We start from the raw sequence: 18918 nt of genomic DNA, 5'->3' as shown, positions 1-18918 counted from the left end.
AGGGAACGGCTGTTTCGAAACAGAGCCTGTCCAGATGGGTGGTTGACGCCATAACAATGGCTTATACTACCAAGGGCCTTCAGTGCCCGTTGGGCATTAGAGCGCATTCCACGAGAGGCGTTGCCTCATCGTGGGCCTGGTCTAGCGGGATTTCCTTACAGGAAATATGTACGGCGGCGGGCTGGGCCTCGCCGTCTACATTCATAAGGTTCTACAACCTAGAAGTTCCCGCCTTGCAGGCCAGGTTGTTTTCGGTTTAGCCGAATCAGCTGTCTAACCAGGACACTGATTTCGCAGGCGCACAACGCCACCGAAGACTTCACCGCACTTGCAAGCCAAGTATTTTCGGTGTATTCGAGTCAGCTGTCTAAACACAGCACTGATATCGCAGACGCACAGCGCCGCCGAAGTTTTCTGGGCAGAATTGTGTAAGACCCATGTTTTTCCCACATTAGCCAGGCTCCCTCCTGCCTATGTGATGTTATATCGCGTCTAGAACGCACCTATTTGGGCGAAAGTGTGTAAGTCCCACATTTCCCACATCAGCCAGGCTCTCCCTGCCTATGTGACGTTGTATCGCGCTTAAGGGCGCATCCATTTGGGCGAAATTACGTAAGACCCACATTTCCCACATTAGCCAGGCCTTCCCCTGCCTATGTGATGTTATATTGCGTCTTAGGACGCAGCTATCTGAGGGTGGTTGTCCCCCCCCCCTCCAGACTCTCCGAGTCTACCGGGTGATTATGCACTGTATACCTGGACTAGCTTCCAGTGGTCGGTGTTTTCTCATCCCAGCACGCACGGCGTCTTACAAGTGGTTCCCGCAGCGTTTTACCAAACGCAGTACGAGAGAACTCTCGTAAGAGAACGTACTCGGTTACTAACGTAACCTCGGTTCTCTCTAGAAGAGGGAACGAGTACTGCGTTCCCTGCCGTGCGCGCGGTTCGCTCTGGTTCGCTTCGGCGATGAAAACCAGTTGAATCAGCCTACTCGAGCTCCTTTTATAGGGGATGGCCACACCCGTTTCGGCGGGATGTGACGAGGAGCGCGCGAAGCACTCTCATTGGTCTGATGTTGCATCAGCCCTCGCTCGATAGGCTCATGCAGTTGCCGCAGAACAGCCAATGAGTGAGCGAGCCGTCTCGCCATGGCTGTGCACTGCCGCAATGCGTTTTACAAATATGAAAATTAAGGATAATTTTGCTTCAGTATTTCGTGAAAAGAGACTTTTCCCGCAGCGTTTTACCAAACGCAGTACTCGTTCCCTCTTCTAGAGAGAACCGAGGTTACGTTAGTAACCGAGTACGTTTTCTAACTCACGTGCACCGTTGCCATGGTGACATTTTTGTTTATTTTTCATTCGCGCTCTATCGCCTTATCGTGTTGGATTGTGGGAAATGGTGTCTCAGCAAGTGTACATCGTATGTACACTCGAATTCAGAGAGGATTGTGGATAAAAGTAGTGAAGAATGTAGGGAATGATGTCGTTCACTCAGAATTCGGACACCACTACAAAATGGCCGACACCCTAAATAGTGCACTATATAGTGGATAGGGAGCGATTTCAGACACAGCTCTTGTCATCATGGAGAGCGCAGTTCATGGTTGCATAGAAACGACAGACGCCACAAGAGAACAAGCGAAAGGAGACAGTGGCTCGCTCGCGCTTTCCACTTGTTTTTACACATCTAATGTGCGTTCCATTCGACCGGGTCCATATGCAGTGTTCACTGCTCCTCTACTCCCTGAGCACAGTATATCAGTTGAAATGGACTTCACTGACAATAACCGCTCATTAGAAACACCCAGCAAATGTCATCAAAGAAAGTCAACGACGGAGTCGCGCAGATTATGATATAACAAATATATATAGGGCTACATTCATATTTTAATTTTTGATTATTATATTATATATTTACAATTATATTGCACTATTTTACAACTACCTAAAATAAAATCACTTTACTTCACAAACTAGCTAAGCTGGCTGCATTCACTGAGGTAAATTATAATCATCAAAAATAGTATATGTAATATTCACAACAATAACCGTTAAAAATACTGTCATTTGTATAACAATGGCGAAATGTATTACTTACACACATACGTAAACTCCTCCATCGTTAGTTATGACCGTTCTGACTGGTGATGACCTGATGCGCGAAATGACAGTTGGGTGTGTGATCATCGCTCTCCACTTCCTGTGAAGTGATGTATCGATGTTCCCTTATTCCCTATGCCTTGCGCAGTGCCCTTCGAACTGAACATGTTCGCTCCCTTCGGATTAGACTCTAACTTAAGATGGTGGAATACCCTGTGAAGTCCACTTCGCAGTCCACAACGCGCGTTTCTCCTTGTTTTCTATTGTTATGCGCAGCATATTTCCCGTGCGCACAAACACAGCCACAGACAATTAATTGTTTGTTCGGTTATCGAAGAAGAGCATGATGTATTTTGAATAAAGTTTTTATTTTTATTTTTTATTAACTGCTTTGAGGATTGGAAATGCACAATTCATGCATACAAATCTGTATATATTAATAAATGAAGATGATTAAATTAGACCGATGCAAAAAACGAAATTCATGCCTGCATTTATTAAGACAAACCTGGTAAAAACGAATGCAGTCTATACACTGACTTGGCTGCTCTGTGAAATGTAATACAACAGTGCCACCTACTGTCTAAATGCATTAACATTAAATCTAACTCTTGCATAGACATAGGTAAATGGGTTTGTCTATTAGCCTGAAATAAAAAAATTAAAAAATTCAGATCTTGTACATCCTCACCTTGGAGTCTCGAGTTAATGTACAAAGTTTGGTTTCAATACATGACAGCGTTCCTGAAATATGAACTACTTCCTGTTTTGGCGACTACGCCGCCGATTTCGTTTGGCTGTGACGGGCAAACGCTTCCAAAAATCAAAAATCCTTCTAGTAACTTTTGTGAGGCTTGCTCCAAGGATCATGTACGTCCAGTTTCGTGAAGTTCGGACCAAATTTGTGACCTGTGAAACTTTAGTTTCGCTTTCTGTTCAATCCACTATGGCGGACGAACGACATGGACTTGTGATGTCATCTTCGCGAGCAACTTACACCGGTACTGACCGAACGTTTTAAAGTTGGAACGGTGTCTCTGTCTCAAAGGGCCTAGGCGCAGGAGCTGGCCAAAATTTTTCTCCCGGGAATAATAATAATAATAAGAAGAAGAAGAAAACTTAAGAAGAACAATAAGTGTGCGCTTTCAGCAAGCACACTTAATAATTTAAGCTCCTTATCATGTAGCCGAATATGTGCTGGTTTGTATTGGCCGCCTCCAGTTTTCCCTTTCTTTTGCCACCAGCTAACGCCGTGACGTAACTGTGATGTCGGCTCGAAATTGGTCTATACTCTTTGATAAGGCGAGAAGTTCCACTCTCGGTAAACTTCCAGCTTCTGAACTGGTTGCAGTTCCACTCTGGTTCCACATGAGGGCGCTCACAGAACGAGTGCAGTTCCACTCTGGCTCCACATGAGGGCGCTCACAGGGCGAGTGCAGTTCAACTCTGGCTCCTCATGAGGGCGCTCACAGGACGAGTGCAGTTCCACTCTGGCTCCACATGAGGGCGCTCACAGGACGAGTGCAGTTCAACTCTGGCTACACATGAGGGCGCTCACAGAACGAGTGCAGTTCCACTCTGGCTCCACATGAGGGCGCTCACAGGGCGAGTGCAGTTCAACTCTGGCTCCTCATGAGGGCGCTCACAGGACGAGTGCAGTTCCACTCTGGCTCCTCATGAGGGCGCTCACAGGACGAGTGCAGTTCCACTCTGGCTCCACATGAGGGCGCTCACAGGACGAGTGCAGTTCCACTCTGGCTCCTCATGAGGGCGCTCACAGAACGAGTGCAGTTCCACTCTGGCTCCACATGAGGGCGCTCACAGGACGAGTGCAGTTCAACTCTGGCTACACATGAGGGCGCTCACAGAACGAGTGCAGTTCCACTCTGGCTCCACATGAGGGCGCTCACAGGGCGAGTGCAGTTCAACTCTGGCTCCTCATGAGGGCGCTCACAGGACGAGTGCAGTTCCACTCTGGCTCCACATGAGGGCGCTCACAGAACGAGTGCAGTTCCACTCTGGCTCCACATGAGGGCGCTCACAGGACGAGTGCAGTTCAACTCTGGCTACACATGAGGGCGCTCACAGAACGAGTGCAGTTCCACTCTGGCTCCACATGAGGGCGCTCACAGGGCGAGTGCAGTTCCACTCTGGCTCCTCATGAGGGCGCTCACAGGACGAGTGCAGTTCCACTCTGGCTCCACATGAGGGCGCTCACAGGACGAGTGCAGTTCAACTCTGGCTACACATGAGGGCGCTCACAGAACGAGTGCAGTTCCACTCTGGCTCCACATGAGGGCGCTCACAGGGCGAGTGCAGTTCAACTCTGGCTCCTCATGAGGGCGCTCACAGGACGAGTGCAGTTCCACTCTGGCTCCTCATGAGGGCGCTCACAGGACGAGTGCAGTTCAACTCTGGCTCCTCATGAGGGCGCTCACAGGACGAGTGCAGTTCAACTCTGGCTCCTCATGAGGGCGCTCACAGGACGAGCGCAGTTCCACTCTGGTTCCACATGAGGGCGCTCACAGGACGAGTGCAGTTCCACTCTGGCTCCACATGAGGGCGCTCACAGGGCGAGTGCAGTTCAACTCTGGCTCCTCATGAGGGCGCTCACAGGACGAGTGCAGTTCCACTCTGGCTACACATGAGGGCGCTCACAGGGCGAGTGCAGTTCCACTCTGGCTCCTCATGAGGGCGCTCACAGGACGAGTGCAGTTCAACTCTGGCTCCTCATGAGGGCGCTCACAGGATGAGTGCAGTTCCACTCTGGCTACACATGAGGGCGCTCACAGGGCGAGTGCAGTTCCGCTCTGGCTCCTCATGAGGGCGCTCACAGGACGAGTGCAGTTCAACTCTGGCTCCTCATGAGGGCGCTCACAGGACGAGCGCAGTTCCACTCTGGCTCCTCATGAGGGCGCTCACAGGACGAGTGCAGTTCCACTCTGGCTCCTCATGAGGGCGCTCACAGGACGAGCGCAGTTCCACTCTGGCTCCACATGGGGGCGCTCACAGGACGAGTGCAGTTCCACTCTGGCTACACATGAGGGCGCTCACAGGACGAGCGCAGTTCCACTCTGGCTCCACATGAGGGCGCTCACAGGACGAGTGCAGTTCAACTCTGGCTCCTCATGAGGGCGCTCACAGGACGAGTGCAGTTCCACTCTGGCTACACATGAGGGCGCTCACAGGACGAGTGCAGTTCCACTCTGGCTCCACATGAGGGCACTCACAGGACGAGCGCAGTTCCACTCTGGCTCCACATGAGGCGCTCACAGGACGAGTGCAGTTCCACTCTGGCTCCACATGAGGGCACTCACAGGACGAGTGCAGTTCCACTCTGGCTCCACATGAGGGCGCTCACAGGACGAGTGCAGTTCCACTCTGGCTCCACATGAGGGCGCTCACAGGGCGAGTGCAGTTCCACTCTGGCTCCACATGAGGGCGCTCACAGGACGAGTGCAGTTCCACTCTGGCTCCACATGAGGGCGCTCACAGGACGAGTGCAGTTCCACTCTGGCTCCACATGAGGGCGCTCGCAGGACGAGTGCAGTTCCACTCTGGCTCCACATGAGGGCGCTCACAGGGCGAGTGCAGTTCCACTCTGGCTCCACATGAGGGCGCTCACAGGACGAGTGCAGTTCCACTCTGGCTCCACATGAGGGCGCTCACAGGACGAGTGCAGTTCCACTCTGGCTCCACATGAGGGCGCTCGCAGGACGAGTGCAGTTCCACTCTGGCTCCACATGAGGGCGCTCACAGGACGAGTGCAGTTCCACTCTGGCTCCTCATGAGGGCGCTCGCAGGACGAGTGCAGTTCCACTCTGGCTCCACATGAGGGCGCTCACAGGGCGAGTGCAGTTCCACTCTGGCTCCACATGAGGGCGCTCACAGGACGAGTGCAGTTCCACTCTGGCTCCTCATGAGGGCGCTCGCAGGACGAGTGCAGTTCCACTCTGGCTCCACATGAGGGCGCTCACAGGACGAGTGCAGTTCCACTCTGGCTCCACATGAGGGCGCTCGCAGGACGAGTGCAGTTCCACTCTGGCTCCACATGAGGGCGCTCACAGGACGAGTGCAGTTCCGCTCTGGCTCCACATGAGGGCGCTCACAGGACGAGTGCAGTTCCACTCTGGCTCCTCATGAGGGCGCTCGCAGGACGAGTGCAGTTCCACTCTGGCTCCACATGAGGGCGCTCACAGGACGAGTGCAGTTCCACTCTGGCTCCACATGAGGGCGCTCACAGGACGAGTGCAGTTCCACTCTGGCTCCTCATGAGGGCGCTCGCAGGACGAGTGCAGTTCCACTCTGGCTCCACATGAGGGCGCTCGCAGGACGAGTGCAGTTCCACTCTGGCTCCACATGAGGGCGCTCACAGGACGAGTGCAGTTCCGCTCTGGCTCCACATGAGGGCGCTCGCAGGACGAGTGCAGTTCCACTCTGGCTCCACATGAGGGCGCTCACAGGACGAGTGCAGTTCCGCTCTGGCTCCACATGAGGGCGCTCACAGGACGAGTGCAGTTCCACTCTGGCTCCACATGAGGGCGCTCGCAGGACGAGTGCAGTTCCACTCTGGCTCCACATGAGGGCGCTCACAGGACGAGTGCAGTTCCGCTCTGGCTCCACATGAGGGCGCTCACAGGACGAGTGCAGTTCCGCTCTGGCTCCACATGAGGGCGCTCACAGGACGAGTGCAGTTCCACTCTGGCTCCTCATGAGGGCGCTCGCAGGACGAGTGCAGTTCCACTCTGGCTCCTCATGAGGGCGCTCGCAGGACGAGTGCAGTTCCACTCTGGCTCCACATGAGGGCGCTCGCAGGACGAGTGCAGTTCCACTCTGGCTCCACATGAGGGCGCTCACAGGACGAGTGCAGTTCCGCTCTGGCTCCACATGAGGGCGCTCGCAGGACGAGTGCAGTTCCACTCTGGCTCCACATGAGGGCGCTCACAGGACGAGTGCAGTTCCGCTCTGGCTCCACATGAGGGCGCTCACAGGACGAGTGCAGTTCCACTCTGGCTCCACATGAGGGCGCTCGCAGGACGAGTGCAGTTCCACTCTGGCTCCACATGAGGGCGCTCACAGGACGAGTGCAGTTCCGCTCTGGCTCCACATGAGGGCGCTCACAGGACGAGTGCAGTTCCGCTCTGGCTCCACATGAGGGCGCTCGCAGGACGAGTGCAGTTCCACTCTGGCTCCACATGAGGGCGCTCACAGGACGAGTGCAGGATGAATGGAGGTCTATGGCGCTATACCCCTCAAAATCCACTTTTCTCAGGATATAATTTTTTGTCTAGTAATTTGAATGCTGTATTCGAAAGGAGATGCAAAGAAATTACACATTGCTGGGTGTTAGATTTTTTAGAGTCACTTATTTGCTTTAAAAAGTCTTTTAAAATGTCAATGATGTCACACACATCGTACGACCAGAGATACTGCTTTACGGCAATCCTTCAGTTGCTCTGGTGCTTACAGCTCTGCACTTTCTTTCCTCTCGAGAAATAGGACAACCCTTTGCCCACTATTAGAACAATTTATCATTGCACACCTGCAAGGCATTTTTCTCCTTTTTAAATTTTGAACCAGTTTTTAGCACTATTGAGTGGGACATTGGTTGTTGTTGTTTTTTTTTATGGTGGCAATACTATACCATATGTAGAACACTCCCACATAACATGACCTCTCAAATGTCAAAAGCTCAAGGAAAATTTGATTTATCAGTTCTTTTAATCATTATAAAAGTGTAGCCGGCTGGATGTGGAAGCGTTCAGAGAGTTATTGATCAGATGTGCTGATCAGTCAGTGTGATATGAGCTCTGGCACAGAGAAGCTGTCAGTGAGTCTCTCTACAGCAGCAGAAACACATGAAGCTTCTGAACAGAGAGAGATTCAGGCTTTTCCTCCTGCTGTTGAAGTTCAGTGTTCAGTGAGACTCGAGAGCATCAGAGAGACACTGACGGTGGGTAATGGAGACTGAAGCACTGATCCACTTCATCTCAGAGGTTCACATCTGTGCAGAATATTCCACTGTGGCGACCCCTGATCAAACGAGAGCAAGCCGAAAGAGTTAGTGTTGGGTTTGAGTCCAGCTTAGTCGAGTCCAAGTCTTGATGTTATCCATTGATTTACATTCATGCCGGGGGTGTGTGTGTGTGGTGGGGGGTGGTTAATGTGAACAGGAATGCACCTGTCTTCTCTACATCTGCAGCTGTGTGTTTTATATGACAGATGTTTGCAGTAGACCTTTGTCTGGTCAGACACACCATACTGTATTGTGCGTGGATGAAAACGAGGCTGTGAGGGACAGACACACAGTCTTTACAATGGCATACAGTATATAATGGTTATAGATCGCATATACCTTTCAAAACTGTTTTATGAAATTTTTGTCTGCTGAAAGTATTTTGGTTTAATGTATGATTTGTCCACTGTTTCCATATGCAGGCCTTAGGTCAGTTTCTAATTATGGAGAATGGAGGAGCATCTGCAGAACCCAAGTCTGTGTGTCTGAGAAGTGATCAATCCTTGACTCCTCCTCCTGATTTCAGTAATGAAGCAGTGACCTTTGACCCCAGTAATGAAGCAGTGACCTCTGACCCCAGTAATGAACCAGAACCTGACTCTGTGTCTCTGAGAAGTAATCGATCATTGACTCCTCCCCTTAATTTCAGTGATGAAGCAGTGACCTCTTTACTCAGGTGAGTATAAACGTGTAGTGGGTAATTTAACTATGGGAGTCAAACACACGTTGAATGCACACAGAGAGATGAGTTATTTTATTATCTTCTTCTTAGATCTGTAAACAAAAGGAAAATGACTTTTTTTTTCTTCTTTTTTTTTGAAAATTAACTTTAAAACTTAAATTGAAATGTTAGACATTAATTAATGTAAGACAGAAAATACAGAACTGGTGTCTGTATTGATTTACTGTGTGATTTATTTATATATTTGTTAACCCTCTGTGGTCGGTGGAGCGAGTTTCCCATCTCCAGTAATCAGCAGTCGTGATTCGCCTCTCACAGCGCAACATGCTCTAAACACACCTCTTAATGTGATTAATGTGTGTAAGCCCTAGTTTAGATGTTGATGTTTTATTTGTCAAAAAAAGCAAGTCACTATTGTGGAGGTCAGTATGTGCTTTAGTTGGGCTCTTGACTCTTTTGTCTTTTTAAAGTAATTCCCTTTTAAGCAATTGCAATAGCATTTACAATACAGATAGTTTCAAAGCAGCTTTACAGTGGTAACAGGAGAATTATGCATTGTCAATTGTGTCATTGTGCAGCTTGTAAAAATCATTAGTTATTAAATGAGTTAATTCATCTATACAGCCGCTCTGGAGTAAACGGTGATGTCATCACTCAGTTCAGTCCTCATACAGTCAGATCAAACATATTGTTGAGTATGAAGTGACTCTAACCAATGAAGCCAGAGACGACGGTGACAGAATGAAGGAAAACCCTTGGAGAGAAACCAGACTCAGTCTCTCAGTTCTCCTCTGCTGAGATCTTGAGAGATTTAAAGTCTTTTATCTTCAGATGATTTCACCTAAGGTGGGCATACACTGTGTGATTTTTGTGAGATTTTGAGCCGAATTCTGACTTGTGTGACTTTTTTTTTTTTGCTTTGTGCGCAGTGTACCGGGGAAACGAGAGGCCATAAACCTCACTCGAACAGCAAGCTTTCTTCTTTTTTTCTTTATTTATAAAGCACAATTTAATAGAACAACAATTGCCCAAAGTGCTGTACAAAGAACTTAAATATAATGCTAATGATACATAGAACAAATAATACAACAATAGCATACATATAAATAAACACAGCTTCAAGGTAAAACATGCACCTGATCGAGATTAAAAGCCCAGGATAACAAATTAGATTTTAACCGAGTTTTAAAAATGGATATTGTTGGAGCCATTGTGCTATGCAGTGGTAATATGCTCCACAGTTTAGGTGCAGCGACTGAAAGAGCCAGATCACCCCTGGGTCTAAGTTTCAGTCTGGATCTAGGAGTAGTCAAGATCAGTTGACCAGAGGATCTAAGAGATCTAGCAGATGTGTGCCGGTTTAGTTAGCCAGCAAGGTATGGTGGCGCCAAGCCATTTAATGATTTAAAAACAAATAATAATAGTTGATATTCAATTCTGAAGTGAAGATAAAATTGGTGTAATATACTCATGTTTGTGAGAACTAGTCAACAGTCTAGCGGCCGCGTTCTGGACGGCCTGCAACCGCAGGAGTGCTGTCTGGATAACTCCTATATGAAGAGAGTTACAGTAGTCAAGCCGTGAAAAGATGAAGGCATGACTGACTTTCTCTAGATCATTAATGAAAGAAAACTTTAAAATGTAAGAATTGAAAAGCTCTGTCAAATAATACACCCAGATTCCTCACAACCGCTTTATGATACGGGTCAGTGCACCTTGTATAAAGATCTCACCTCGTCAGACTTTACTGAAAAACGTGTTTTATGCACAATACAGATAGAGGATATATTTAGGCATTTCATGAAACAAAACAAATTAAAAATGAAAATGTCAGCCGATTGTGGGAGTATTTGTGTTTCAGTTGGTTTACTGTATTATCAGCAGAATATGAAATGCTACTTCTGTGTTTCCACCTGTAGGTCCAACTTGCTGAAAAACCCCAGAGCTGAAGGTGATTCACATAATTAACATAATTAACCTACATTAAGAGTGTAAAGAATGTTTGCTTCAGGTAATGTCTCTTTTCTGATGATGTTTTTAGATGGACTTCAAGGGTGGGAGATTGTAAAGAATGGGGGTGACGGCTGGGTGACAGAAAACAGAGGGCATCCAGACGACACGGTCACCAAATGTTTTCTAACATCTTTCAGGTATGTTTGATATTTTAGATCCTTGTTAAAATAAGACACTAACTCAATCATCAAGCCGATCCACACATGAATCACTCATAAACTTTGTCCTCAGGCTATGCTTGAAGCAACAGCTGATTGATTTGAAGGAAAGAGGCTACAGTGATGCTTTCATGGATCGTCTGCAACCTCATATCAGAATATCAGACTGGTGAGCGTTCACTGAAACTCCAGTCTATGCTACAGCATCTTAGGTGGTGCTTTCACACTCTATAGGGCTGCATGATATTGGGGGAAATATACGATATAATATAATATAATATAATATCTTTATATAATATAAAGTATCTGCTTCAAATGTGCCTTATGCTGGAATTGTGCTTGGCACCATGAGAACCCAAAGTCATTTGACATTCATATTTCCATTTTTGTTTTGTTATTGGCAGATTATTTTGTACTTTTATTGTAAGAATATGCGTACATTTTAATTTATGCAAGAAAAAAGTGCAGAAACTGAATTTTAATGCCATTTAAGGGATGGTTCACTTAAAAACTTCTGTTCCACAGGAGAAAGAAACTCATCCAGGTTTCGTATGACATGAGGGAGAGTAAATGAAGACACAACTTTCAATTATATCTGTTTCACTATCGCTTTAAGAACACAGTAGCAGTGTTAAATCAGTTCTAATCTGAAAGCTCACTGATCTGATGTCTTATCTGCAGGTATTCCCCACGCTATGACTGTGGGAGTGAGTATCAGATCTGTGTAGAGCTGCTCGATCAGAGGAAAAAGCCCATCAGAACCTTTCAGCCTGGGAGAGTTTCCTTTCAGCAGTGGAATAAGGAGCCGTGGCGTCAGGTGAGTCGAGTAACACATGCAGTAAAAGGGGCCCTATTTTAACGATCTGAAACGCAAGTGTCAAAGCGCAAAGTGCAAGTAACTTTGTGGGCGGGTCTTGGCGCTGTTGCTATTTTCCCGGCGGGATAAATGACTCTTGCGCCAGGCGCAAATCTAAAATGTGTTGGTCTGAAGAGCTTCACTATTCATAGGTGTGGTTTGGGCGTAACGTGAAATAAACCAATCAGAGCGTCATCTCACATTCCCTTTAAGATCAAGCGCTCTTGTTCTAAAGCGGATTCCTATCATAACGGCGGATTTGCCAGGCGCGCGCCAGGAGCGGTTCACAGCCAAAGAGAGCAACGCTCTCGTCAGGGACGTTGGGGATGGAGGAACCCACCCAAATTAACTTCGGTTAAAAAGGCGTATGATAATTTGGGTAAATGTGTAAGCTAGATGTATGCTTTTATAATAAATTGTCTATCTATCTATCTATCTACACTCTAAAAAATGCTGGGTTAAAAACAACCCAATTTGGGTTATTTGGCAACCCAGCGCTGGGTAAATATTGGACAGAACACATGCTGGGTTATTTTGACCCAGCAGGTTGGGTTTTTATACATTAACCCATTTGCTGGGTTGTTTTTTAATCAGTGCTGGGTCAAACAACCCCATGTTACAGGTTATTCATTTTAGATGATGATAATAATAAAAATACTAATTTTTACAAAAATTGTAAAATAATATTAATAACAATAACACAACTTTATTGATTCAATTAAAGTTTATTACAGGAAATTAATATAATCATAAATACATTCATGTGTAATCAACAATTAGTCAACTGCAACATAAAATAGATAAAGATTTTCTTCACACAAAGATACAATAATAAAAAAACAATATATATCATTGCAATTCATTTAAATAAACATTCAATTAGTCCTGTGCAGCAAAAATGCGAGACACGTGAAAACTCTGCGTATAAACTGTATAAAATACATTAATTCTCTTCACACAAAGATACAATAGAAAAAAATTAATATATCATTGCAATTAATTTAAATAAACATTCAATTAGTCTTGTGCAGCAAAAATGGGAGACACGTGAAAACGTTATACTTGAATTTTGTGTAACAGGCAGTGTTTTCACCCTAAGTTAAAGGACGAGTTCGGTATTTTACACTTAAAGCCCTGTTTTCAGATCGTTTCTGATGAAATGGAACGGTTAAGATTGAAATTTGGACACATGCTGCTGGCCCGAGAATTTTCGGTTTCTGTGGTAGCACCCCCACCTCCACAATGGCTGCATATGTGCACTGGAACAATCCTTCCTAAAACACATTAAACTTTCGTTTACAAAGACGTGAAACTCACCGAGTGGTCAGGGGTGTTCGCTGATATGCTCACACAAAAATTGCTGCAAAAGATGCTTTTCTATTTCATCAGAAACGATCTGAAATCAGGGCTTTAAGTGTAAAATACCGAACTTGTCCTTTAAAGAAAAAAAAAATAGCTAAAGGATCTCTTTGAATTTTAACTGCACAATTTTGGGGATGAGTGTTGCAATTGTGTTCTCATCCAGCAACAGGAAGCTGTCATCATCTATCTGCTCATCTAAAAGGAAGATAACACAAACAAACAAGGCTATATGAAATTACACTGACATAGACTAGGCACAGAAGTGGTATCCTATGCCAGCCCTACAATATAAGTAATTTAAATTCCCCCTATGGGTTTGACAGTAAAGGGATAGTTCACTTTGAAATAAAATTTTGGTATGTTTTAGCTTACCTCAAGGGCATCCAAGATGTAGATGTCTTTGTTTCCGCAGTAGTTTCAATTTTGATATTTTTAGGTCAAACCGTTCTTGTCTGTCAGTCATATAATGGTGGTCCATGGTCACTATCTCAAAGAGCATGCACAGAGAAGTCCAAATTAAACAATTCCCCATCGTAAAGTACACATTGATGGCCTAAGACACGAAACGAGCGGTTTGTGTGAGAAAACGAACAGTATTTATATTGTTTTTATCTCTACAACCATGTCCAAGTGATCTGACGGCGCGCGCGATTCCTGGTGTGTGACGTGTGTGCGCGTTCTGGATTAGTCTGTGCAAGTGCCGGAAACATTGTGTAAACAATGAGTGACGTACACGCGCGAGAGATCACTTCCGGCACTTGCGCAGACTAAGCCAGAACGCGCGTGCGCGCCCTCAGATCACTTGGACGTGGTTGTGTACAAGAGGTAAAACGATATAAATACTGTTCGTTTTCTCACACAAACCGCTCGTTTCGTGTCTTAGGCCATCAATGTGTACTTTACGATGGGGAATTGTTTAATTTGGACTTCTCTGTGCATGCTCTTTGAGACAGTGACCACAGACCTGCATTATATGACTGACAGACAAGAACGGTTTGACCTAAAAATATCAAAATTGAAACTACTGCGGAAACAAAGACACCTACATCTTGGATGCCCTTGAGGTAAGCTAAAACATACCAAAATTTAATTTCTAAGTGAACTATCCCTTTAAGCCTTGTCATGTTCTTGTACTTTGGACAAGTAAATTGGCCATTCATGTGTTTGATCTTATTGTGAATGGTGTAGCAAATTGGTTAAGTGGTAGGGCTGGCACTGGATGCAACTGTGAAAAAAAAGATTATCTACAAAGAAAGAATTTGAAATTCAAAATTGTTCATCACATATTTACCAGCAAATTACTCAGTGAGGCACTCAATATTCCAGTTGATGAGTTTTTGTTGAACAAAAATGTCCATTGCTGTAAAAGAACAGAAGGAAACATCTGATTAGTAATATATTTACAAAGTTAGCTGGCAGTGCTAACAAGTCTTTTTAGCACTGCCAGCTGCCATTAAAATTTATTTTTGTGCTTACTCCCATTTTTTATATAAGAATCATTACCTAATTAAAAAATAAAATAAATAGAGAAAATGTTTTTTTAACAGCTTAATTAACTACAATTCACAAGACTGTAAATAGAAGAAATGTTAATTTTGTGGATAATTCAAAAATATTTGATACAATCCCCTGTAGATATTTCATAGAATGTATTCATTCCAATGTATTAGTCTGTTCATATAATGATTGCCTGAGGCACACATTGATTTATTTAATTGCAGTTTCAAGATAGTAAAAATAAAAAATAAATGTTGTTAATGTTTATTCTTCGTGTCAGTTTTTTAAAAAAAATGCACCATTCAATGATCATCATAATTAGTTTAATGATTGTGTACCAAATTGCATGACAAACCAAAATAATAAATTGTATATTATTTAATACATAAGCCTGGTTTCTCCTAAGGTTTTTTTTTCTTCTCTCCATTCTGTCACCTGATGGAGTGTGGGTTCCTTGCCAATGTTGTCTCTGTCTTGCTTAGTTAGCTGCACTTAATATTCAACAATATTATTGATTTGATTGCACAGACCATATCAGAGCATCTTCACAATTGAGCATCTTTACAGTTTTTGAACCGAAATGAAGCAACACTGAACTGACTTCAGAATAGCAACCGTTTTTTATGAAAATTGTACAAAGCTGGACGATGACTTTCTACAGAGCTGGTTTTTAACTAAGGCCCACGCACCCAAACACAGAGAACATGATGTAACATAATAAAATATTTATGTAAAGCTACTTTTCGAAAATGACGAACAAAAACAGATAAATAATAGGTAGACTTACAGCTTCTTTAGCTTGTGCAGCCGCTAGCCACTAGCCAGTGACATTAACGTTACACTGCAATCCAACACCGAGTCAGTCAGTCAGTAGCTATGTTTCAAGTACAAGACGCCAGCGCGCAAAATTTCTGGAGATAAAACACCAAGAACTGTATTTAGACATTGTGTGACCGTGTTATAAGTGGAATAATTGATGACAGACCGTGTCAAAATAATGAATGTTATGTGTAACGTAAGTTAGCCTAACGGTCGCTAGTTCGACAGACGCAAAATCTAGAGCATTCGCGTTAAATAATGTAAGGGTCTGTCGTCAATAATTCACAGTTAATTTCAACATAACTTCTTACTGATTTGCCGACAACTTAACATTAGGATAGTTTGAATAAAACAGAGTTAACGTTACTCACCTTTACACTCGCTCCTGCTTGAACCTCTCGTCCTCCTGTTGACGTTGTGATTTGTGATGACAAAAGCGCGCGTAGAGGAAAGCGCTGGGTCAAAGTTTCCAAAACAAGCCCAATTGCTGGGTTATTGTCAGCTGATTACGGGGAAAATAACCCAGCAACGTAGTCAAAATGCTCAACCCAGCATTTGGGTTTAAAAATAACCCAGCATTTTTTAGAGTGTATCTGTCTATCTATCTATTAGGCAGTGGGCCAAGTCCGTCTATCTCGTTTAGTTTTTGATTTGACAGTTACCCAGCAGCTGTCTGGCTCATTTTTTTTATTTGTCTGTATGAATAATTCACAAAAAGATTACCGATTGTTTCCAACGCCAATTGTTGCACATTAAAGTATAAAAATAGATTTAATTTCGCTAGCTGATCACAAACGTTGGCCGGAGTGAGATCCAATCAACGCTCGTGTTGTTACCTTGTTTAATTGATTTGGCCAATCACGTTATTCGTTGAACCGGCGTCGCGTCAGTCTGAAGTCAAATCAACCCACCCTGGAGAGACCGGTGTGTCTCGGCAAGACAACGTCAAGGTAAGATTTGTTTTGCAATGATTATATACACCCCTATATCTTAATGCTTTTCATATAAGTTGTATTTAAGACTGCAAGCTATAAAATGTTTTTTTGATGAAAACAGTAACGTTAGCCACGAAAGAATGTGGGTAGAGGAGCAGTAAAGCTGACGTTAGGTCTAACGGTATGTTGCTTAGGCTAATCCAAAATAATCATTCGGTACATACACAATGAACTAAGCAAAGAGTATTCAAATACGGGATAATTACGGGAAAAATATTTAAACGGGAAGACAGCAGGAAATAAGTCTGACTAGTAAGGGAGAATCACGGGGTAAACGGTATGTCCAGGTTTGTTACAGCAAGCTACCTAGGCTACAAGTAAGCTAGACTAATTATCAGCTAAAAAGAGTGCACTGCAAACCAAAACAAAGAAATTATTTCAAATCAACTTTATAGTGGTAGTCATGGAGTTATTTAAGACAATTATGGTTGATTGTCACGATTGATAGTGGTTGGGCTTCACCTACATAACAGAACAGGTATACTGTATGGTGGAAAAATATTTTAGTTAAAGATGGCTGTTTTTGAGTTATTTAACAAAATTATTTGTGGTCAGAACTGCAGTAGTCTTGGCAAGCTCGTTTAAGATGGTTAGCATCTTAATACAAATGTCAAGATGAAAAGTGTGATTTAAAATGAGTAATGTGCGCTTTCTGTGTTTATTTATCTGAATATAATTCAGTTGTTTATCTAACACACAGACACAGACATGACAACATCATATCTCTCCACACCCAAATGACTACAGAGGTGATCGTTGACAATCATCACATCAACAGCACCATGATGGAGCAAGTCAAGATCAGAAGTATCCACAGCACAGATGACCCATCTTGATCTATCAACACCAACAACTGAACCTGGCCAAGAAAGTCCAAAAACCTCTGCACTTCCTCCCACAGTTGAGGAAGGCTCATCTCCCAAAAATCCATCCTCTTAACTTTCTATAGGGGAATCATAGAGAGCCTCTTCCTTCCACCCCCACCCTCCAGTAACCTAAGGGCAGCTGATTGACTCTTGCACAAATACACTGGTAGTTTACACTATGATGCTGCTACATTGGTTTATTTTGAAATTTGCTATGAACATTTGACCCCACTTACACACAAATTGCACTGCCTTTTGCTGCTTGTCATGTCATCCACTTACACAATAACACTATATTAATTAGGGATGAGTCACGATTTTCGAATATTCGATTAGCTGATTTTATTATAGAATAGGATGTGTGGGATGATTGTCTTTAAAAAATCCCTGTTTTAGTTGTGGTTATAAGTTGCAATCCTAAATTCACATACAATTTTTATACATTTAATAAATATATTCTTAATATTTGTTGTTTTCGTTTCTATGTTTGAGCTTATTTATCTCAATATTAATAACAGTCTGGTTAATTTTGAGTCTTGAATTGTAAACTCTCAAGGGTTGGATTTTTAAATATATATTGGTTGTGTCAATTCAGAATGACTTCTGAGCAGCTACCTTTTTATTTTGGGTATGTCATGTATGCACCACTTGCCAAAATTGGGGCTGACTAGTAAGGGGTTAAACTTATATAAATTAAACGTATGTTTAAGTTTTTTAACTTATATTTAAGCGTCACACCGCTCCGCTTTATTCATATGCTCTCATTTTATTAATACAAATAATTTAGTAGCCTATCCTTGCCTTTTTTTTGAATGAATAAATCAAATAGTGTAAAATACATTTCAGATAATTTTTTTCTCAATCTTTTCCACTGGCCAAATAGTATTTTTAATGGAAACAGATAGACCTTGTTGTGCATTATTTGCACGAAACCATTTTCTCAGACAATCTGCATATCATAAGCAATTAGTTCAAACATTAAAACACAGCATGCCAGAGGAGAAGTGTTCAAAAGCATTGCATCTACAACAAATATTTATATTTATTGAATATAAAAATGTTGTAACTTCTCAGTAATTATTTCATGTAGTTAAAGTGTTTAACACCATTAATGAGAATGGCATATTTAATCTAAATGTTTATATCAGAGGTAAAACATGTATTATTTTATTTATTTAAACCGTTATTGCAGTGGTGTAGTCTACGTGATACGCAGGTATACGCCGTATACCCACTAGAAAAGGCCAAGGATTTGCGTATACCCACTTAAAAAAGCGTGAGGATACGTATCAACTTCGTTTTGTGTCAGAACTTTCACACTTTCATTCATAAATTCATCCCGTCTGTGTTTGCGAAGCGACGGATCGAATCGCGGAATCCAGTCACAAATGGAACGTGCTATATAAAGCAGAACGTCACGGAATTTGGCTATTTTTGAATGAATAAATCAAAAATAGCTGCTGTACAATGAATAAAATCTCGATATGGACTAGTGTCTATGAATATTAAAGCTAAAAGAGACTGCAATTGTTCTACGCGTCTCTGGGAATGA

The 18918-nt window shown here is 43.7% G+C and overlaps 1 protein-coding gene across 1 annotated transcript in view; it reads left to right on the top strand.

Annotated features, from left to right (window-relative positions):
* The window catches only part of LOC311077479 (uncharacterized protein), a 79161-nt gene that overhangs the window by 16064 nt on the left and 44179 nt on the right, over nt 1–18918 (top strand). The window contains exons 2-6 of the mRNA XM_084106009.1: nt 8541–8794; nt 10720–10751; nt 10842–10950; nt 11045–11140; nt 11653–11788. Coding sequence (XP_083962135.1) covers nt 8562–8794; nt 10720–10751; nt 10842–10950; nt 11045–11140; nt 11653–11788 — 606 coding nt within the window. The 5' untranslated portion in view covers nt 8541–8561. The remainder of the gene's footprint in view (nt 1–8540; nt 8795–10719; nt 10752–10841; nt 10951–11044; nt 11141–11652; nt 11789–18918) is intronic.

This window comes from Abramis brama (genome assembly GCF_963993115.1).
Source record: "Abramis brama genome assembly, chromosome: 2".
NCBI lineage: Eukaryota > Metazoa > Chordata > Actinopteri > Cypriniformes > Leuciscidae > Abramis > Abramis brama.
The sequence above is the reverse complement of the archived record's forward strand: the minus strand, read 5'-3'. Positions and strand labels throughout refer to the sequence as shown.